Below are 22,983 nucleotides of genomic sequence, written 5' to 3'. Positions count from 1 at the left end.
TTTTGTTTCTCACTTTTTCTAGCGATTTGTAAAATCTGTGAATTATCCTTTGAAACGGAGCAAGTTCTTTTGCAACATATGAAGGACAATCATAAGCCAGGTGAAATGCCGTATGTTTGCCAGGTATTTCAGAGTGACTGTTTTGTACTTATATTACACTCCCCATCATTACTATCAATAACTTTTAACAAGAAAGTAAAACTTTTTGTTTCAGGTATGCAACTACAGATCCTCAGCTTTTTCAGATGTAGAAACACATTTTAGAACGGTTCATGAAAATACAAAACATCTGCTATGCCCATTTTGCCTCAAAGTAATTAAGATTGGGGCACCATATATGCATCATTACATGAGGCATCAGGTAAGCTGATATTTCTGATATTTTCAATCCTTAATGCTAGAAAAATGCTAGGTACATGTCATGAATCTCTCACTGAAGAAAGAGTAGCTGATTTGTATGGTTTTTACTCTGTAAGAATAATTAATAGAATATGGTAGAAGAATTACAACTGCTTCTTTTTAAAGTCTTTGAGGGAATTGTTAGGCTGTCATGTTTTTGTGTGACAGCAGCACCTTCTTTAAAAAAAAAATCTGAATATCCTTGGAAGAATTATCTCTGCTATTTGGTTTCTTCGTTAAGTTGTAGTGATGTGTTCTGCTTTTCTTGAGGTTACTAGGAAACCTTTCACTCGTTCAAGTAGAGAAAAAGATTGTGAAGTAGTGTGTCGTCTTGTGATTGGTAACCTGCTCCGTCCTTCTCTTAGTAATGACACTGCCTTGCATTTTCAACTATTTAAATATTTTCTTTTCAATTCCTACACAGCATCTTTGCTTTACAAATATTAGTTTGTCTGGTTGATGTTTTAGACATCAGATGACCGTTGCTTGAGATAAGCTAGGGTTGGAATTTTGTTTATCATAACATTCATGCTTACTATAGATTGTCTTTCATTTTTAAAAGAAAAAAGGAATATACCGTTGCACTAAGTGCAGACTGCAGTTTTTGACGTGCAAAGAAAAAATGGATCACAAGACTCAGCATCACCGAACATTTAGGAAACCCAAACAGTTAGAAGGATTGCCTCCTGGAACAAAGGTTAGTGTTTATACAGGAAAATTAGGGGAGACAAAAGAAAAAAATGTACTGGTAGAGAAAGGGATGGAATAGAAATAAGTACTTTTCTCCTTTGCTTTCCAAAGCAAAGATTGACTTTTTTATTTCCCACCTCTAAAACTAAAACTCTAAAATACTCCTGTTGCAGGATTGCCAGGCACAGTTTATGGTTTCTTCCTGGCGATCCTGTTGCTCTCTGTCCCGTTTTTAGGCCAGTAGTCCAGTTCAGCTGCTGCTTTCTTGAACTGTTGGTTCATTTGCCACCTCCCATTTATCCTTCCTTGTGCTAGGAGAAAAGGAGATAAATCTGGATGTTGGTCTGAGGGGTCTGTATCGTTTCTTCTGAAAAATTTTCAACCTGTGGAAACAGGTGGCAAAAAAACAATACAGAGTGCAAGACCTACTTCTCCATAGACAGTATGTGCTAAAACCCAGTTCACCACATCTTCTTTAGCGTCAGCATTTGAAGGGGAAAAAACTCCCCACAACTTTCTGCTAAGTGTTTTATGAAGTAAACTTAGGTCTCCTCAGAACACTGTCTTTTAAATCTAAATAATTCTTCCATTTCTCAAGAAAGATCCACTTAGACTAGGATTTTCCTGTAGATTTCTTGAGTTTTTCCTAGATTTTTAATGAAATGTGAAGATACATGTTCTTTCAGTTAAAAGGAAGAAGAAAATATTTTGATCTGCTCTTCACTGTTCATTTGCTGTAGAATCAGGAAGGGGAAATGACTGAAGTTGATGTTCATTGTGTTGCTTGGCACAACGTAAAGCAGTTTTTCTTTATTCTGTGACAATACCTCAATTTTCTAAAAATTTCAGGATCTTCATGATCTAATAAAAGTTTCGATTATGTTAAAATTTTGGTGCTGTCAAGGTAGACCTTGACCCTGGAGAATTTAAGGGCAAAACAAAGGAGTGCAATAATGCTAGATGAGAGATCAGAAACCAGAATTAGTCCTTGGGGGTCTAAGGTGCAAAAATATCTGATGGCAACAAGACACAGGGCTTTTGTGAAATCCAGGCACTGATGGGATTGTTTGACCATCTTATTATGGCTGATTGGCCTGACCCTTCTGTTTCTTTTCCCCAGATACATTTTTTTGTTTTAAGAAAGCAGGATGTAGCCAGTTGCAGGTCTGAAAAGAGAGCAGTGTGTTTTGTCATGGCTGTTTCCACCAAAATAAGAGCTTTTGAAGCATCCAGTAGACTATTGAGGTTGTTTAGTCAACATCATTTGATATTTTTTATGCTATGGTTTTTGTCATAAAGTGGCTTAAACTTTGAGACAAATAGAAATGGGAAGTTATAAAGCTTAAATCTAAACAGAAAAAAAATTGATGTTGTACTTACAGGTGACTATTCGAGCGTCTTTTGGATCTCTTCTATCGGGATCATCCGCTACATCTTCTGTTAGTACAAGCACCTCCACGTTTCAGTTATCACCCAAAGCTAAAAATGCAACCACTAAAAATCATAACAAATCTAATACAAATAAGTCAAGAGCAAAATCAAAAGCAACTACATCGAAGAAGCAAAATGCATGGACTAACAGCAAAAAAAAAAAAGAGATTACAAATACAGCATTGCATAATCTAAGGTAAAATATTAGCATTAAAAATATCTTTTGTATACTTTGAATAGGAATAACTGATCATGTAATTATCTGTCAGTAATTTCTAATACTGCAGTACAGAAGATTTGACACTTCAGTTTTGCAGAACAAGCTGGCACAAACTTTTCACATACTGCTACTGTGATTATAATTCTGAATCTTCTTTCAACGATTTTGTTGGTGGTGGAGTCCTTTACGATGGAAGAACAGATGTTCTGAAAACTTTTCTAAATTAAGATATTTTTCTTTGTGCAGAGCTACAGGCTCTTAAAGTACGGACTTATTAGGCAGATACATGTTTAAAAGTGACCTGTGGAGGTACATCTGCCTGTGTATTTGCAAGTTTTGTGGGTTTTTTTATAGAGGAGAAAGGTATTTTGCTCTTACTTTTTTAAAATGTTTTTTTATGCGATCCCATTATTTAAAAGGTTACATCTTGTGTGACCTAGGAGACACCTTAATTGGGGAGCTACCAAAAAAAAACCCCAACAAACAAAACAAAACCCCTAACAAACAAAACAACAAATAAACGATCAAAAAACCACACACACACAAAAACCAGCAACAAAAAACACCAAACAAGGAAGTAAAAGCAAGCTGTTGGGAGAATGCTGTCTTAGTATTTACAGTTCAATGGATATTGCTATCCTTACGTTAATAATTCTGTGTTTTATGGACTAGAATATAATTTCATTGGCTAAAATGTGTTAGCAATTTTCTTTGTGAAAGATTGTAGATGTCTTCCTTACAATATGGTGCTAACACTCAGTGTGTAGCTCTGAGACATCCAAAAACAGCCAACAAAAATGGGAGAGAGCAGGATTACATTCTTGCTTTGTAGATATTTCAAAGCTTGTGGGGAATATCGGGGATAACAGGAGAAGCAAGGGCTTTTTCTGTGCATTGTGGTAGCTGAAGCATTTCTTTGAAATTCTTCTCAAGTACATAAAGACAACAGCAGCAGCTGAAGTTGGAGGTTCTTATCTACTGCAGTATCTTGTTTCTATGAGTGGCCAATAACAGATGCTTACATTAACTCTCCCTTTATGACCTTATTGCGGTCTTAATGACAGTACAATTCAAGAGTAAACACAGTTTTCTTCATGTGTGCTAACGTAACCTGTAAGAAGTGTTTAACTGATAGATTTTTAAGTTCCTTATTTTTTCCCTAACGTAGGCAAGCTTGCTACTGACTTAAAGCAAAAAGTTTGAATTAGTTAGCTTGTCTTAAAGTGTTGATATTAACTAATCACTTTTTCATATTACTGCTAGGTGTCGTTTGGGAGCTCACAAATGCATTGAGTGTTACTCAGAAATAAAAGATTTTGCAAGCCATTTTCCTGCTTATGTCCACTGTAGCTTATGCAGATACAACACCAGCTGTAGCAAAGCCTATGTGAATCACATGATGAGGTAAGAACTGGTCACAATTTTTACTGGGTTATCAAATGCTGCCTAAATTCATGTAAGGTGTGTTAAGTGTTTCTAGTAACTGAATTTTGAACTGGGTCATAGGGGTGGCGAGGAAATGTGTAAGGCTGGATTTTTACTTTGTAATGGGGGCCTAAATCCCACGCTCTTGTTTTGCCTTAGCAATCTGATGGTTCAGGTGGTTTTCTGTCTTTACTTCAGAGCTGCTGTGGGATCTTCCATAGTGATTTCAGCCAGATTTAACAAATCATGACTAATTGTTGCATGTTCTCTGGGTTTCACATTGAATACCTCATTTGATTTTAGAAGTGCTGAGTGCATACAGCCACAGCTATTGCTAATGAAATCTGTGCTCAGAATACCATGCAAAGGATGTCTCAAATACCATACTCAAGTGGATACTTGTTCTTATAATACTTCTGGTCATCCATAAAAAAAACATCTAATTTTGTAGGAAGGTTGTCACTGATTGTGAGCCAGTGTAGGGTATTAAGGATGACAGCTGTAAAAAAGCCTGTTAGGAAGACAAATGCAGTAGTTTCCAGAGCAATAGAATCATACTATGCAATAATTAGACACAGATTACATAGCAGTGAAGTTAAAACAAAATTTTGAAAACCTGCTTGTTCATCTTGTGTCCCGAATAAGCCAAATGTATTGGGGGGAAGAATACAGAATGCAGTTGTCTTTTTAAATATGTGTATGTAGAAAATACCTTGGCATCTTTGAATGCTAGAATCCTTGAATTCATTACCTGAGTCTTTAAAAGTTTTTGTGCATATTTTATATGTTGACCTATTTGTATTAATTTCAATGCTAATGTAAGTCCTAGGCTGAAATAGTTTACATGCTTTTATGTATTTAACCTGTTGGTTGTGTGCTTAAAAATAATACAAATGAATGTGTTTATTTCTGGTTGTATAAGAGAAAGTTTGCCCCAGAAGGGGAGAATCTAAGGTAAAATGTTCTTACTGTTGTCCATGTTCTGGGTGTTGTGTCAAATTCAACAATGTGATAAAATAGCCAGTCTTCTGTCCTTTGTCCCCTTGGTGCTCCTACTTTGACCCCTTGCAGCACCTATCAGCACCTTTTTTGATGAGTATAAGGAAGTAGGGATGGTAAGGAGGTAGGCTGTTGGAGGGGAGAGTGTTTCTGCAGTAGCAGCCGCTGTGTTTGCTTTTTGTTTCATATGGGAGTACAGTGTTGACACATACTTGACCTGCATATAAGAGAACTTACGAGTTGTCTGAAAATGTGATTTATCTCATTTAAAGCCATCTCTTTAGGAAACCTGAGTTCAACAAAACACTTCTTTTGTGGAGCACTGTATTGCTACAGCCATGGTGCTTCAAGAGCGGAACTGCTGATGGATGCTGGTGGAAGCAGTGTAACTATGTTCTTGCAGGACCGTGCCGACAAAAGTTTAGCCTTGCCCCTCCCAAACTAATTTACAAGGTAGCCAGTGTTTTAAACTAGAGCTGAGATTCACAAGCCTCTAAGTTTTAAGCAATTTAATGTTTCAGAATAATGCAGGTCAGTAATTGAGCCTTCTGTTTTCATGCCTTGTCGTAAGCAAACTGCAATGCCATATACAGCATAGGTGATGCGTGGAGTAACATATTCAAGAAAACCAGTCCAAGTGGTAATATTTTCTTATATTTAGTTTTCACAGTGCTCGTCCAAGTAAAAGGTTTTGGATCTATAAGAAGCATTCAGAAGAGCTACGGTAATTCAGCTTTCTTCAGTTACAGATAATTATGTTTTTACTTTGATAGTGAACTGATTAATTAAATGAGGTTGGAACCTCTTGAGTTTCTAGGCTTACATAATTTAGAAAGAGCAGGGGAATAAAAAGATTAGCTCTTGCACTGTTAATTTATTTTTAAGCTCTTAACAGTTTTTAAACATATTTCTATTTCTCTGTTTTCATAATGTGCAAAACTGGGGGCGGGCAGGGGAAAGGAGAAAGGGGAAAAAAAACTAAAAACAAACAAAAAACCCCCCACCATGATCAAAGCAGAGAAACTCATGCTTTACAGATAAATTTCTGTCTAAAATGGTGTTCTTTGCGCTACGTCCAGCACGGAGATGCTCTGGAGTAAGAATGTTTTTGTGAATCATTTCATAAAGTTGCAGGAAAATTGTATTTATTGTTTTATAGCCTGTCCAGTTGCTGTACATTAAAACTTTTTTCCCAACCGTGTTGTATTTATACTTCCTTTTTACTTTCTCTTCTGTAGAGGTGTGACTGTAGTCTGTCTTAACTGTGATTTCCTGACTGATGTTTCTGGCTTAGATAGCATGGCTTCGCACCTGAGTGAAAGCGACACTCATACTTGTCAAGTTATTATAGAGAAAGGTGAGTACATACAGTGGTTTTTTAATATGGTCTGCATCCATAAATACTTGTGTGTGGATGTGTCTGTGTCATTGCAGTCCTTTTTTCAGTTGCATTATCATTATTTCTGTGTGCTTGGATTTGAAAGTGAGTACTTCTGTGTTTGCACATTTTAAAATATTTTTAATTAAATCCTTTATTTTTATTTTCAGTTTCTGTAGATATCCCAACTGCTGAACAAGTATCTGAGTAAGTTTTGTTTTACTGCTCAATGTTTATTTCTATTAGTTTAGTGGCAGCCAAAATTTGCACTTTGAACTTGGCTTTCTTTTGAGTTTCATAGAATTTGAACTGTATGGATGAACGTAGACGCTTACTTTACTATGATTACTTACTGCAGGCAAGGTCAAAAGCTGGTTTTTGTTCAATTTGGCCCAAGAGACACAAATCATTCTTGTTGTGTTAAAACTTCTCCATCCTGACTTTTAAGTCTAGATGTAGTAAGACTGTTAACTTCAACTTGCTTTTATTACTAGCTCTATTGAATGAGTGGTTTATGTTCTTGGTGTTATATTAATATGATTTTTTTAAAGTGACCTTTATTAAAGTAGGACAAATTCAGTATTAATCTTTTATAAATATTTACAAAATATTTTCAGAATTATGTTAATTATATGACAAAAAGTATACTATTTTGTATTAACTTTAATTCTGACTTTCAAAGAAAAATTAATATGAGGATTGGAAAAAGAACCTGTAGTATTGGTGAGATTGTTGATTTGCTTGGGGTTTCTTTTAACCTTAAAAGAATCAGATGTGCCAAGCCATCCCCTGTTATCCTGGAACAGTACCTGAGGCTTTACACTGTAGCCTGTGAGCTTACTTATGACTTAATTGAAGTCATGAAGTGTGTTTCACAGAGGTATGGCAGTTGAATCAGATATTTTAAGTTGCCTCTAAACCATTTCAGAACACAGGAACAAAAATGCCAGTTGGACTGTGAAGAAAGATATTTTAAAAGATGGAAGAAAATAATTTAACCCTAATTTAACAACAAGATGTCATTGAGTCCATTTAGCTTATAGCAGGATTCTAAAAGAGATTCCATTACTCTTGCTACAGTGCAAAATATTCTTAGGCCTCTAAGCATAGATCAGCCTTCACTGCTTGTTGGACATATCCCAAATAGGTTATTTCATAACTATTGTCTGTCTTAGTTTCTGTAAAGTGGCCAGTAGGAGAAGGGATACTGGAATAATTTGTCATCTGATCCAAACATGGAAATGCTTAGCTTTGGCTATGAGTAATAATAGAGCAGAATATATGCTATAAAGTTCTACTAGTAACTGTTTAGCATGTGGTGCAGTTGAATAAAGCTGGTGGTCTGAGGGGATGACTAATAGACATTATTAAGAAGAACTGAAGATACTCTGGCAGGAATGAACAGGAATGAAGTTTAATTTGGGAAAGCTTTTTAAAAAGCCATTTGAAAAATGCAGTTTCTGATTTTTGGAGCACAGAGTATTGAAATTGGACAAAACACTGGAAAGAGTCATGTAGGAGGGTAAGCTATACTCCCTTCATCAGCCCAGGGTAGCTTCTGTCCTTTAACAGTTTAGATTTAATTGAAACTTAAACAATGGACAAAGAAAGCGTTGAGCTGTGACACAACCTTACCTTTTCTGCTTGGAGCTGGCATTAGGTGTTGGGAATTAATACTTGCTGAGCTATCTGTAAGGAAAGGTTACAGATGTATTGAACGGTGAGGAAAGAGGTCCAGTTGTAGCAGGCTGTTGTCAGTACTCCACAAGGATCTTGTTGTCTTCAACATATTACAAGGATGTCTTAGGAAAATATTTACTAATGTTGGATATACAAAGTCTGTATTACTCAGAAACGGATGGGTGAGCACTGAAAAGATTTGAAGTAGCATCAAGAATATGTGCAGGTTTGTTTCCGCAGTCTGTTAGATTAGGATTATTTTTGAGAGCTCTGATGTTGGCTTAAGGTTAGTTATTGGTACTGCATGAGGTGATATAATCTGTGATGGTGTTTTGTGAAACTGTCATGCTCATAGACTTCATTAATTGCAGTAAATCTTGTCCTGTTCCATATACTAGTTCTGTGATACTTTGGACAAGAACATAATTGCTAAACCTAAGAGCATGAATATACTGGTGTAGCAGATTTTTTAAATTCATTATTTGCAGTGCAGAGTACCCACAAAAGTTTTCATCTTTGGCACACAGTGTTTTGCTTTGGAAGAAGAGGAACTTGCAGTTAGTATTTGTAACTCTTGCTGGGTAGTTTCTCGATGATCTGTGAATGTTTCTTCCCGTTCTTCGACCTCTAATTCAGTGAGGTATGACTTGTTTATGGGGCTCTTCAGGATCACTTCATCATCAGAAACAGTGACTCGCAGTTACAGCCTTGAATGCTTTCAGATCTTCTCTTGCATCTCTCGAATGGTATCTTTTGGTATCTTTTATATATCAGACTGTCTGTATGTGTTGTAAAATGCATCTTTATTGCTGTTGACCAGACATGTTCTATGAGCTCTGTGTAGTGTTGATGAGAGAGACTGGACCAGAATCCTGCCATTAGTAATACAGATAACCTAGCTGGATAGGAATTGCTTTTTAAATTGTTACTTGACATAAAGTTGCTTTGTTTGTTTAGAGAACCACCTTGTGCTGAGGAAGTAAGACTTAATAACTATGCTAGTACTCTTCTGTGCTCAACTCTCTGCTTTGCGCAACAATTATCATATTTTTAAATGAACTGACAGCAGACATTTTTGTTGCAGGGGAGTTGAAAGTGAGCAGGTATCCTATACTGCCTTGGCTCACTGATACATCATTGTGGACCAGAAAATTGAACCCAGTCCAGCTTGGGATTATTTTGGTATGTAAGTGAACAAGGATCTGACCAGACATTTTCCTTTTTTCTTCATACATTGAAGCTGTGGTATTCTCTCTTCTTGCATCTTTTAGGCAGCAGGTCTGGTCTTCTCTCCCAGTATTGTAGTCTGACAAAGGCCTTTCTGTGGTAATGTTCTCTGCTTTGCAGCATTGACTTGCAGCTTTCTGGGGGCTATAGTCCTTTGAAGAGAGGCATACCAGGAGTTTCACTTACATGATGCAGTGTTTCTTTGCTGCTCGTTTGCAGTGTTTCTTTGCTGCTCAAGTCTATCGATATCATCCCAAGCTAGAGTAGTGTATAAATGATGACATACATGTAATGACATCAAAGCCCATTGTGTTCTGAACTTGATCCTAGCATCTGAAACTAAAGGGCTTTGTCATTCTCTTTGAGTGTTCGCTAAAACATACAAGTCCTGATCTATTTAATATTCAAATAAGTTGCATTATTGTCTGCCAATGATTTTACAGTATATAGTGGCAAAATATGCTTTGAATGCCTTCTGTCGCATGTAACTGCATAAACTGAATCTTGGCCAAAGGAATTTATTAGTTGCTTTGCTCTGGTAGCTAAGCTTCTTTTTGCTCCTAAATACTGTAGGAGAAAAGGATGTGATGGAAGCAGATCCATTTATTGAGCCTTGATTCCAAGGGTGGAGCAGCCACAGTTCATTCACACCTTGTTCTTTTGCTGTCATCTCTCATCTTCAAGGATGCACTACTCAAGCTGCTGAGACACCTGCTGCTTTTGATTTCACTGCTTGTGACTTCATCTTTAGTTCTAGATTATCTATGGCAAGTTTATCCATCAACAGATTGTCTGGATATATGATGAGCTTTCCTTTTGTCATGATGAACATCTAGTGTTCCTCCAAACTCAACCTCCTGCTTACAGTGGACATGAGTCTTGGTTGAATCTCTACTTCCCTCGCTTCCAAGCAACCTAATAGATAGAGGTAATTTTACTCTGAGATCAGTCACTGTTGTAAGCTCCTAGTTATATGAGATTATTTCTGATGGAGGCAAGCTGTTCTTGATTTGCAGCACTTTCTTTTTCTGCATAATCAAATTCTCCCGTATTAATCCATTTTTACCAGTGTGTTTGTCCTCTTCACTTTTACTATTCAAGCAGTAACAGTTTTTGTGATAGTGAGCTTCTGAAACCACTGTGGTATTGGTAATAATAGCAAGGATCTTATCATCCATTGTCTCTTATGCATATTTTGTGATTGAGCATCTGCACGCTTACTCAGTAGTCTAAAGTCTTGTTGTTCTTTTTGCTACTTTTTTTTTCTTCTGACAGAAGCTATGTTCCATCTTGAATGCTGCTGTTCAACGTCAAGCATCACTTACCTACTACAGATTTTTCTTGCAGGACTTATTTCTGTTTTGACACAGCAGCATTCAAAAAAAGCATAGTGGGTTTGTGTTTTCATTGTGAACGTGCTGTTGCATTTCAGAGGAAGTTGAATCTGGTATTTCACTTTCATTCGGATTTCTGGCAACAACAAAACTGGAGTATGATTGCAGGTTTTTGTGGCTTTCAGAAATGTTCTCTAAAATTCCCAGAAATTACACTAGATTGCTGCTTTGATTTGAAGTTTTGTGAATTATACCTCTCTTGAATGCTCATTTGGAATGTTATAATTTGGCTCTTTTACAGCTTTGCTACAGATTTTTTTTAAGTTTCAGACATGTAGTTAAAACACTTGTAAGCTACGTTCAGATTTACCAGCTCTGTGTAAATAGTTCATATAGAAACAATTGCCATTGTGGCATCCTGTTTCCATTTGTATGAGAATCTTGGAAAAGTTACTGATGTGAAAAACTCATGACCTAAGCAGTACTAAGCCAGGCAAGTAAACCTTCCTGACTCAATGTTAAATATCCTTAATTGTTCCAACAACTACCAAGTTACATGAGTAATGCAATGCATTGGACCACATCTGCAAGGACAGAGCATGAATATGTATGGTATAACCAAATTAGCTGATGGACAAAGAATTAAGATGTCATTTATTTGTACCTTAACCTGTCTCATGTTATTGTTTTTAGGACACTGAATGTCACTGCATCATGGGCTCTTAAAATACATGTAGTTGCAGGGCAACCTTACTTGATTAGCAAATTCTGTATTACCTTTGTTTTGAAGGTCTTTCTGAGAAGAAAGTCAAAGTTTGTTTCTATTATTCTGTTAGAAGTTTGTGACTCCAGCTTTGTGCATAATAACACTTCACTGTTAATGATAATAACGGTTATGATGTATCTGTCTTCATTGCTAACCCCATTTTACAGGTGAGAAACTGGATACAGTGCCAAGTAACATGAATGCCATCATCTTTCCTTTCCCATGAACAGCAGCTTTTCCTTCTCTCCAACTGTCCATTCAGATACACATTCTCAGTAAATCTCATACAATCAGATATTAGGGGAAGAATTGTGCTTTATGAATCATTGGTGGTTCTTGGAGTTCTGTTTTTCTGAATGGGGAATTTCTGCTAAAAACTGGAGATCTTTAAAAAAAACAAAACCAAACTAAAACGAAACAAACCCAAAACACATCAAACACAGAGTTTTCAATTCTTTTGGTTGTAAAATAGATTTTTATTTATAATGCTGTGTATGATTGAGTGGCTTGAAGGTACCTTGAGCCACTTAAATAGCACAAAGTTGTTTTGTAGAAATTCTTGAAGCTACAGTCATCCTAGAAAAGCTAGTTTTGATTAAGGGAGGACAAAAGATTCCAGCTGAGTTTCACCACTAGTTACTTAAAGAAGCTGTGGGAGTAACTCTTTGGTTGTAAGCAAGTATGACAGATTGCTGGAAAGAGAGTTGCTCATGATTTGAGCTCTGTGTGCGTGCAAATACACATGATTTTATTGTGTAAGAGCAGGGGAAGCAATGAGACTATGAATTTCAGAAATGAGAATACTCCTGTCTGTTCTTGGACTGTGTGTTTGAGTCTACTTGTTTCACTGACTCCAGATCTCTTCTGCTAGTCCTGGGTGACTCCTCATGTATCAAACAAAGCTTCAGATCAACCTAAACCTACACTATAAGGTGTCTAAATTGATGATCTTACCTACATGGCTTTTATTCTGAGCCTCTTAGATTTTATGGACAATCTGTTCTGTTGAGTATCTCAATCAAGCTGAAAGTTTGGGCTCAGCCGCTACATTTTGGGGGCACTTCTTTGAAGAGCCTGACAATTAAGGAGCATTTTTTCATTGTTCAAACTGTGAATTTATTTTTATGTAGAATAAAGAATCTTTGGAGAGTTTGAGAGAGATTTGAGAATCTCTCAAAACTATGGACCAGCAGGCTGTACGTACTGGAGATGGTTGCGATTTTGTTTTCTTTTCATGATGTTGTTTGCAGAAGCACTGTAACTCTACAGATATAAGAAAATACATTGCCTTTGTTGCTGTTTGAGAATTACATGATTTAAGATTTCTTCAGAGTCTCGGGCACATCACAAGGTCATCGTCATCTATGGTTTAGTATCCATTTATCAAAATTCTGCTGATGAAAAATTAGGAGGAATGTCCTAAAACCTATTCCTCAACAAAATTAAGATTGAGATTGTATGTCAGGAATCCACGGTAAACCATACTAACAAAGATGCAGTCATCACAAAACATTATAAACCCTGTTCACTTCCAAAACAGCTTAAACTATGCAGTTCAAATCTGTTTTATAAGCTATAAGACATGACCACAAAAATCTATCAGAATTTGATGATGTAAAATTATGGTTATAATGTATTTAAAACAATCTACAGACATTGAATCCAATTTGTACCCATTTATTTTAGTGGCAAAACTTTCACTTATTCAGACAAGAGCAGTAGGTTTTGTTCTTGGATTATACAATATCCAGTTCATTTGTGTCTAAACTGTTCTGCTCTTTCAAGAATGACTGTTCTTAGACAAATTACTCTTTCTAATATATTATTTTAAGTTTTTGCATAGAAATCATTAAAGCAGTGAAGCTAAGCTAAATACTTGATGTTACATCATCTTTTACTTGTGTTGCAACTCATGATTCAGTACTTCAGAGTGTTTCAATTCCCCAACCCAAAAAATGTGTTGTCACTTGATTTACCCTGATCATTTTTCTTGCTGTTTATTAGATGAGCATTGTTACAGTGCTATCGTAGCAATGTTATTTTAAAACAATCAATTTTTGTAGTTATTTTTGCCATCTTTCATTGCAAATTAAGATGTCATAATTAAAATACTTAAAAAGGATTGTTTATGCTACAGGCCAAGTTGTTGGGTACCTGCAAGAACATGAGTGGTAGAAGGTGTTTATGGTGTGCTGAAAGTATGTGCTAAAATTCTGTAAAAGCTCTGGTTTTAGCACTGCTTTCTTGGGTTAAATTAGGAGAATACATGCAGTAGGTATCAATCTAATGTTGGGATATGTTTTTCATAAAAAATTTAAAGTTGATCAAGCTGCTGCTTCTGTCAGGCATTTTGTACCTTGTAGACAGCCATTGAGACTTGCTGAGGTCATGAATCATTTAATTTATGATTAATAACATTATTTAAATATACCAGGGGCAGCACCATACATCAGCAGATTAAATGTGCCTTTAGTGCAGCATCAACAAAGAATATTACAGGCATAAGCAATTTTGAGGGTTTTGTTCAGTTTGTCTTTTTTTGTTAATAGGAAAACTTTGAAAGGTTAGATTTTTATATTAGAACTGATGACTTAACAAGGTTTTGTAGGAGACGTACTTCTTGCTATCTCTGCGATAGCATTTTCCTACCTAAACACAGAAAATCAATTTTAGTGATGTTGTGATAAGCTGTTTAATTAATGTGGTTTTAAAAGTCAATACATTTAAATAATTTATGGCTCATCTAATATACGGACTGTGCCTGTGAAAGGTGTTTTGAGGAGGTATCTCCTCTAAATAGTAGCTGGAGGTCAGCTGCAATATTTTACAGTTGCCCTGAAGTAAGCTTACAGCTGTGTTCTGGGTATTTGGGTTACAGGAGACAATTAAAAGAAAACTGAGCTGGTTTTGCAGAATGTAGCTTTATGCACTTTCTGAAGTGCATTTCAGCAAATTTATCATCGCAGATATTAAATACTTCAGTCATACTTTAAAAGGCTTATATGGTGAGGAAATTATTCCTCATGTAGTATTGCAGTGCTAGAATAAAAGCATTGTTAACTGTCTTAAGACTGTTCCCTCCTGGTTTCCATGAGGTGAGATAACTGGAACAGGTTACATGAAACAAGCGTAGCTTATGATTTCTGTATACCCAGTAAAACATCTTAAAATTCGGAAATGCTCTTCTGGAACTCTGAAGTACATTTAAACTCAAAATAAGTATCAACTTAAAATTTTGTTTTTGAATTGCCAGGTTGCTTTCTTACTGTAAGTATCTTTACCCTTACCTCTATTTTAACCATACAGTACTTTTAAAGCATTGAATCTTAATTCATTATCCACTAGGTTAAAGACCAAAGTCTCCATTACAGAGAGAGAAGCTAAGTTGGAGGTAATGTCTTGTCTTTTCTCCATACAGTCTTAACAGCATCTGTGAATTTCATAACCAGTCTGAAGATCCAAGACAGTTCTGCTTTAACTATACATACACTACTGGATTATGGTGTTTAGAAGGTATACACAGTGCAAAAACCTAACTGTCTGTGTTTTACTATGGAAAACTGTGGCAGTGTTGGAGGGACACCTTTAGTTCATCTGCCACACTCAAAGATTTTCAGTTTGCAGTCAGTCCATTCTGGTTGATTTGTATGCCAGGCTCCAATGAATGGTTTAGTTGCCTTATGTATCTTCATCTTCAGGGAGCCTGGAAATGGACCTAAAATATAACCTGAGGTCTGGGTGTAAATATCGACTCTGAACTGTAATTTTTTTATTATATGTAGTTCAAAGAGGAAAATCTTTGAAAATGCCTTTCCAGGCATGATTTTTGTTTTTCTAGGCACGTGTACAAATTTTCTCCTGCTTTCTGCCTATCAGGAGGCTAAATTATCTCACAGCACATCTTCTTAACTTTTTTCAAAAATACTGCCTTTGGATTAGAATTTTACAGTCTTTTCTTCTGCGAGAAGTTGTCTTTCTGTTGCCTTTCAAAAAGGGCAGTCTGATACAGAAATCTCAGCTGGTTAGAGAGTAGGGCAAGTCCTCAGACCTAGTAAAGAATTTTCTTGTAACACTGCTTGCCTACTTTCCAGAGTGCAAAGGGATGCGTGAGCTTTTTTAACAGAAGCAGTGACTTTGTAGAAACATCAGAACGTTGTTCATCTTTTGACAGCATTAAGCAAGGTTCTCAAATATACACAATAACCTTTTCTTTCCATAGACTCGATTATTACTTCAGGTGTGTTTTCTCTTAGTGTTGCTTGGTTTGGTTGGGTTTGGTTACATATCCCACATTGTGTTTCAGCATTATAGAAGATGTGGAATTTGCATTTTTTTCTCCACAAAATTGTTTTCCGTATTAGTTTCTTTCAATTAAAAACAAAACTTAAAATGCAACGTTGCCTCCAAACACAAACAAAACCAAACCAACCCACGTGCCTTAGGCCTTACAGTTGGAAAAGATGGAGAACACAGATAGAATAGGCTACTTGGGTGTTAGCTGTCTGAGCTCACAGGACATCTGAGCCAAGACCTTTCAGAGCAGTAAGCTGCTGTCCAGTGTGGTCTAGGCCATGTGGACCTCTGGGTGTTTTTTCTGAGGTGCCGTGGAGCGCCTGTTACTTCGCTGCAGCCTGATGCCTGACATTTTGGCTGTTGAATTACACAGCAGGTTAAAGGACAGACCCCCTAGGGTGCTGAAGAACCAGAAATACAACCTGATGAATCAGGTTGTTTAAAAACAAAGCATTTAAAACTTGGAGAGAGAAGTCGAGAAATCTTCCTTTTCTGGTAGTTCCCATGGGGAATATGGCCAGGAAGGGCAGAGGAAGATGGTTGATAGGGAAGGAGGTTCTGTAGTGGGAAGTAGAGTGCAGTAATTTTAAGTTGGAAAGTGCTTTATAGCATGGGTCATATGTGTATGGATTTTATATGACAGAAATACAGCAAATTAGATAGAAATATGGCGAAGGGTATTTTAGAAGTTAGAATAAGCTTAACTTTACCATACAGTTTTAAAAGACTTGCTCCGTAATTTGTCCTCACTGAAACAAAATATACCACCTCGGGTTGTGGGGAATAGTATGCTAAAAGTATGTAACAGTATTTACAACACCATTTTAAATATTTCAGAGGTTGTGTTACAAATAAATATTTGAAATGTTCATCTTTATGTATGGTGAACTTTTAAAAACAAAATGAACTTACAGTTGTATTCAGACAGAAAAAAAGTTTCATTTCTTAATCTTGTCACTTAGGCACTTTACAATTTCCTAAATGAGAATAAAGTTACATGGGCAAGGTGCTCTGGAGCAGAGGAGATGCTTTTAGAAGACTGCGGTGGCTGTTCCCAAATGGCAGATTTCCATCACTTGTTTTTCTACGGTTTTAAAGCTGGCGGGAGGAGAATGTCTTTGATTACTGTTGCTTACAGTTAAAACGTTATTTCATTAGGCAAGTTTTAATAGAGAGTTAAAAGTTTCATTTGTGACAAGCATTTTGTTAAGAATCTTCCTTACACTTCCTGTAATAGTATCTGCAGGGCTAAAACTCTGTGTAATGCATCTCAGTTTTGTCTTTCTTGCTTTTCCTTTGCTTTTTTGCTCTTTTTTTCCCTAGCAAAGCACAAGTTTAGTTCAGTTTTTTTTTCCTCTCCAAATAAAAAGCTTTCCAGACTTAGTTGGCATCCTATTCAATAAGACATAATTGAAATTATGTATAGGAAAAAGGCCACAAGAGTTGCTTTAAAATTTTGCGTTGTTTCTTTTACTCAGAAGACTATTTACAAACATACGTACTAAGGTCCATGCTCAGTCTCTGCTACATAGCACATTTATGGGAATGTCAGTGTAAAATTATTTCTGCAGCTTTATATTGTAATCAGTTGCTCGTGAATGTAAAATAAAGAAATATCATTAATTATTACAGAAAATTTCAAGACCTAGTATATCTGAAGGAAAAACAGAAACACCAGCTTTTGAAAGGTAAATACAGTGATCAGCTTCATCTTGAAATCAGGTACATAAAATAACACAAGCTGTGTTATTTCTCAGGTAATTGGACAAAAGTATTTCATTACCATTTTCATAATGTTTATTTTCTATGGTAGAAAATTTGGAATGGCAGTTGTAATTTACTTACTCAACAAGACATGGAGAATTTACATTCCAAGCGTCAACACGTTTCTAGTAATGCAAATTATTCAGGATTCATAAACCATTAAATTGTACAGATTGTTAAAAGAAGCATTTTTTAATAATACTGCATATGAGTTAACAGTATTATTGGGACAATTGGTAAACAGTTTTAAAGTACAGTATAAAAGATTGATTCTTGGTTATTCATTTAGGTTTTTAAAAACCTGTGTCTCACGTGGAAAGCATACTCAACAAAATCCTTAGCAGAGCAAATCTGTGAAATTGTTGGGTAACTAACGATTACAGCTGAGCCCTTAAAAATGTGCCAGTTTGTGGAATTTTTTTATGTCAATCTGGGGAAATAATTGAAATCTTCAAGATTTCGTTTTGTGCGTCTGTGGGCAGACTTGCATTTCATGTAATTCATCTAAACATTATTCCAGATACCACAGCCTGAAATGTCTTATTTTCTTTTCATTTCTTCGTTAATTATCTTTCGCAATTGTTGGTGCAAATTTAACCTTTAAAAGCTTGGTCAAAACATAATTGTAGTTGTTTGTTATATATGTTTTTGTAGTGCCTTTAAAAAAAAAGGGAAACTGCTTTCAGAGTCTTTCTGTAGGTTACTTTTTTTCTTACGGAAGGTTCTGCTTTTATTCTAGGCATATGTAGTGTGGGCCAGATAGTTTTAAATTTTACTTTCCCTTAAAATGCTTGCTTAAGAATTGAGATTAAATGGTTCAGGTATGAGAAGTTTAAGATGTCTTTATGGATTAGTAACCGGTCACTGTAACTCTAATAGAATATGATGTACTGCTTTCTCTTATCTTTGTGTTTAAGTAGACAAAAATAATTTTAAAATATAAATCTGTTCTGGTAAACTTTATTTTATACTCCTTTATGGGCTTGAAGACAGGCATCTGGATTCTCTAGCATCAGGGATTCTCAGTCCTCACTTTCCTCTGTTGTTAAGCCAAGGTGGTTATGTTGATATTAGCAGATAAGCAGTGCTGCTGGAGCAGGACAGCAGATCAAAGCAGATGATTGGAAGGTGTTATTTTAGACCACACCTGTGTTCCCTGGGCAGAATGCCCACACCGTGCAGGTATTCAGAGCTGGGTGGAACATCCTTTGTTAGTTTGGACTCTTGAGGACCCAGCTCTGTTGGGTGTTGGAGCATCTGTGCATCAGAGTTCATTTCCCTCAAAAAGAAATCTAGTTTGCATATCCCAGGACTGCTCTATAAACCAAACCAGTATGTGGGAACAATCAAGGATGTGCCTCAAAACCATGGTGGTGGTTCACACCAAACTGTTAAGGTAAATGCAGCTGTAATACAAGTTCTGTTACCTGGAAATACTTTTCCACAGATTGAGGGGTGTTTGCACACACTTTGCAACTTGTCTGGTATGCAGATATGTAAAGGACAGTTATAGTTCTGTTCTGAAGTCGTATGATTTATTTCTTTCATTCTAAAATGAGTAAAAATAAGAAAATCTCTTTCATTTCTGGGTTTCTGTTGCTTGGGATGAGTGTGCTTACACCTAGTAGACTCATCTCTTGAATTAAAAATTATGTCTTATGCTACTTCCTTGAAATAACCTTATTCTAAAACCTGACTTCATGTAGGCGATATGGCAGCTAGTTCATTAGGATAGTCCATATTTGATAGTCTAGCCACAGTTTGTTATCATGCTTTAGAAAGTGGATTGCTTCCATTAAAGAAAGTCAGATTTTACATTCTGTTCACTGAAGTCCTCTGTTCTGTATGATACAGTTATAATTCTTGATTTTCTGTTCTTTTTGATGGCTGAATTTTTTTACACTGTAACCAGTATCGCTTGCACATGGAGTAGTAAGAGGATGTTTCATTCCTAATATTAGATGGAAGGCTGTTCTTTGTCAGCTACTGACTTACTAACAGAATTTCATGAAATCCTAGTACTTTTTTTTATGGTGGGATTTTAGCACATCAAACTGTTCGGTTTTGTTTGTTCATCTGCAGTCCTCAGCAGAAGTAAATTACTTCATTGGAGAACTGTCTAAATGAACTTACTGTTGTGGTTGGCAATCTAAAAGGTCATTGTTCTCTGTGGATATTTGTTTTTGTGACGGTGATTGTTGTGCAAAACTCGTTCAGTTTTTTTGTACTGTCTTGTTGGTATAAATGACTCATGGGAAGGTATGCTGATGAGAGACAGCGTGTTTATCCATGAGAAATGCATACATACATATTTTTCTTTTCTTACTCCCCACTTCTTCTCCTTTCTTTCCTGTGTTTTGCCAAAAGTGAGTGAGAATGAGAGGCTGGGTTTGGATGAAGCTGGGATTTTGGTTACTGGAAGCTGAGGGAGTTTGTGATGGATTGATTTGATTTGTTAAGGGCAAATCTGTCCTTTGAATTCAGAGTTTCTTGGTGTGAAGTGTGTGTGTACATCTATGTAATCCATCTGGGACTTCTGGTGTGGAAACACTTGTGTGTGTGCTAATGAGGCTTTAGGGATCCCTTTATTTAAACACCCTCTCTTCTGTTTTTGCATATCTGTATTCAGAACTTCCCACATAAAGCATAATGCTGTACTGTACTTGTGTAACTCTGCAACCACACCTGGCCCTCAAGCTGCTTTTTGAAAAGTAGTAGCTCAAGGTCACATACATCTCTACACTGTTTCATGGAGTTGACTGAATTTTCATATCAAAACAATTCTAAATATTTACTAGCATTTGTACAGCTCTGTATAGCTTAAGTGTTTCTCTGGATTAGATGAGGTAATTAGGAACAGTTGTGGCAAAGTCAGTTATGTCAGCCACGGCTGACGGGTGGTTCTGAGTGTTGACTTTTGGGCTGGAACTTAGTCTTGAGTTTCCCCTCAAATATTACCCCTTTTCTCCTTTTTTCTAGCAGCTTGAGGGAAGAACTTGGATAGAACATCTGTTTGTATATTCGAGAATGCAATTTACTGATTTAGATGGTCCGATAAATTAAAAAAGCACCCACTTTCGTTTGACACGAGTAGCAAATACGGGTTGTAATTGGGTACAGAGGTTGGCCTGTCTCTGAGTTAATTCCTTATTATGAATGAAAAACTGGTGGCACAGGATGAAAAGATTCTTATCTGTGACGAGTAAGATTTCACCACTCAAGGATATCTTGGTAGCCTCTTATCCCTGCTCAGAGTATTCCTCTGACTTAAATTCAAATTCTTTTGTCTGCATGCTGCTGTTTAGAGACTATTTTCAGTTTAACTTTTAAATTTTAAAAGTTAATTTAGGATACTGATTTGCTCATAATTTCACTTCCTATATAGAATTTTTATTTGAAATCAGACTAACTATTGCTCTTCCATTCCCTGCCTGCTTTATTTTGTCTGTCACCATCATCATTTTAGGTAATCTGAGCTGCTTCTCATTCAGAAAATTTTTGAAAGGGTTAGAAATTATATTAAACTTTTACTAAATTTAAACCTTTACAGCAAAAATCGAGCTCTGTCATTGAAAGGATGGGAGACGCTGGTGTTTTCTATAAGAAACTAAGAGAAATATTAGAAACTAGTGTTTAGGATTTTGTCTCTTGGAATATGAACATGTGAGCAAATTGCATATGGTAATATGACCAGGCTATTTAGTATTTTTATGGGTACAGATGGCATCTGAAGTATACTCGGTCTCTCTGATTTGCACACACATCCCCACCACCCCCTGGCGTGGTCACCCTAAAGCACTGCATGCATGTGGCTTTACTGAAATAATACCAGGTTGAAACAATCCGTTTGTCCATGAACTTCATATGCTGTGTTTTAGATTTTATTTTTTACTTGCATCATTCAGTACTGATCTGTATTTCCTTTTGTGCAAACATACAGTTTTACTCTGAAAAGTGACTGAAAATGCTACTTCACAGATTCACTTTTGCCGTGAATCCAAATTTGTAGTTGCTCAACTAAATTTTAAGTTAATTTAGATTTCCAGCTCTTAGCTTTTTGCCTCACTTTACTCTCATGAGTATTGCAGAGTCAGTTTGATGGTATAAAGGTACAAACTGGCTTCTCTTTTCTTGCACGTCATCAGCAAAAGTTTCCAAGTAGTTATATCTGCATCTGTGTTGAAGAGAACTTAACATTGTATTTTGGAAAATCCCATGTGTCACACAAAGGGAACAGAACCTTCCCTTCTGGAGATGAGATGCAAGAACTAGAGAGTACTAATTGACTGCTGAATATAAAGCTGAGTTTGTAAATAGGTAAGAAAAAGGCAGATGTTAATTAAATTTAGCCCATCTTGCTATGAAAAATCTGTGAGAAATACCAAATAGGAAATCTACAGTAACACTTTTGAGTGTCACTTTGCAGAGTACAGCCACGTGTTGCTTTATTTAATTTGTTCTAAAAACAACTTGTTTTGTTTTTCCCAGCAAACAAGAGCATGACTCTTCAGAGGAAACAAAGGAATGCAATAGAAATCCAACTAAAAAAGTTGCATCAGTTGAAAAGAACGAAGAAAACTCATCATCGTCAAATACGGGAAAAGTTCCTGGTTTGGAACTCCCTGACAACAGCTCAAAGAATTCTTTGCATGAGAGAGAAGCATGTTGTGATTCGGATAATAACAAACAATTAGTAGATGAGAAACAAAAGTGTATTAATGATGAAAGCGAGTCAAAAACTTGCCGAAGTCCAGATAATGTTACCTTGAAGGAGCAAACTAAAGTATATAGCTTGGATGAAACTGCGCTTTCAGCAATGAATGCAAGGGACTTAAAACTGACTTTGGGTGAAGATGTCAGTTTTGAGCAGTTCCTGAGAAGACGAGATGAACCGGAATCCGTTAGTTCAGACATCAGCGAACAAGGCAGTATTCATTTGGAGCCTTTGACTCCATCAGAGGTACTAGAGCATGAAGCTACTGAAATTCTTCAAAAAGGTAATGTTGCACCTTCGTCAAAGAAAGCTGGACAGCTCGCTGAACAGGCAGACGAGACTTCTAAAGAAAGCAGTCCCAGCAGAATGGAAACAACTGTAAACAAGACAGATGACAGCGAAGCGAGCTGAAATTACATTAAATTTCTTGTTCGTTATAAACAATGGTGAGAACACCATGGACCATTCCTGATGAGTGTGCTCATTAATGCTAATTATTAAAAATTAAAAACCGAGGGTGGAGGAGGAGGAGAGCAAGAGACGCTAAAGGGAAGTTTTGCATATGAAGATAGCATGTATGTGTATGTACAACTGAATTAACTAAATTTACAAAAGGTAACACCTTCAGATACATCTTCCTGTCTCTTTGTTCTGATGGATCTT

The 22,983-nt window shown here is 36.4% G+C and overlaps 1 protein-coding gene across 1 annotated transcript; it reads left to right on the top strand.

Moving 5' to 3' along the window:
- Nucleotides 1–18: 18 nt before the first annotated feature.
- On the top strand, nt 19–22,731 carry LOC104545306 (zinc finger protein 280D-like; the record flags this gene model as incomplete). The annotated part of the gene is made up of 11 exons (XM_010190410.1): nt 19–123; nt 215–361; nt 962–1,096; nt 2,472–2,716; nt 4,004–4,144; nt 5,826–5,888; nt 6,403–6,521; nt 6,713–6,749; nt 14,895–14,940; nt 17,475–17,530; nt 22,095–22,731. Coding segments are annotated over 11 exons (1,731 nt in total), but the record flags the coding sequence as incomplete, so codon positions are not given.
- Between the last annotated feature and the right edge of the window lie 252 nt (nt 22,732–22,983).

Source organism: Mesitornis unicolor, unplaced genomic scaffold, assembly GCF_000695765.1.
Source record: "Mesitornis unicolor isolate BGI_N332 unplaced genomic scaffold, ASM69576v1 scaffold8958, whole genome shotgun sequence".
In the NCBI taxonomy this organism is placed as follows: Eukaryota; Metazoa; Chordata; class Aves; order Mesitornithiformes; family Mesitornithidae; genus Mesitornis; species Mesitornis unicolor.
The sequence above is the reverse complement of the archived record's forward strand: the minus strand, read 5'-3'. Positions and strand labels throughout refer to the sequence as shown.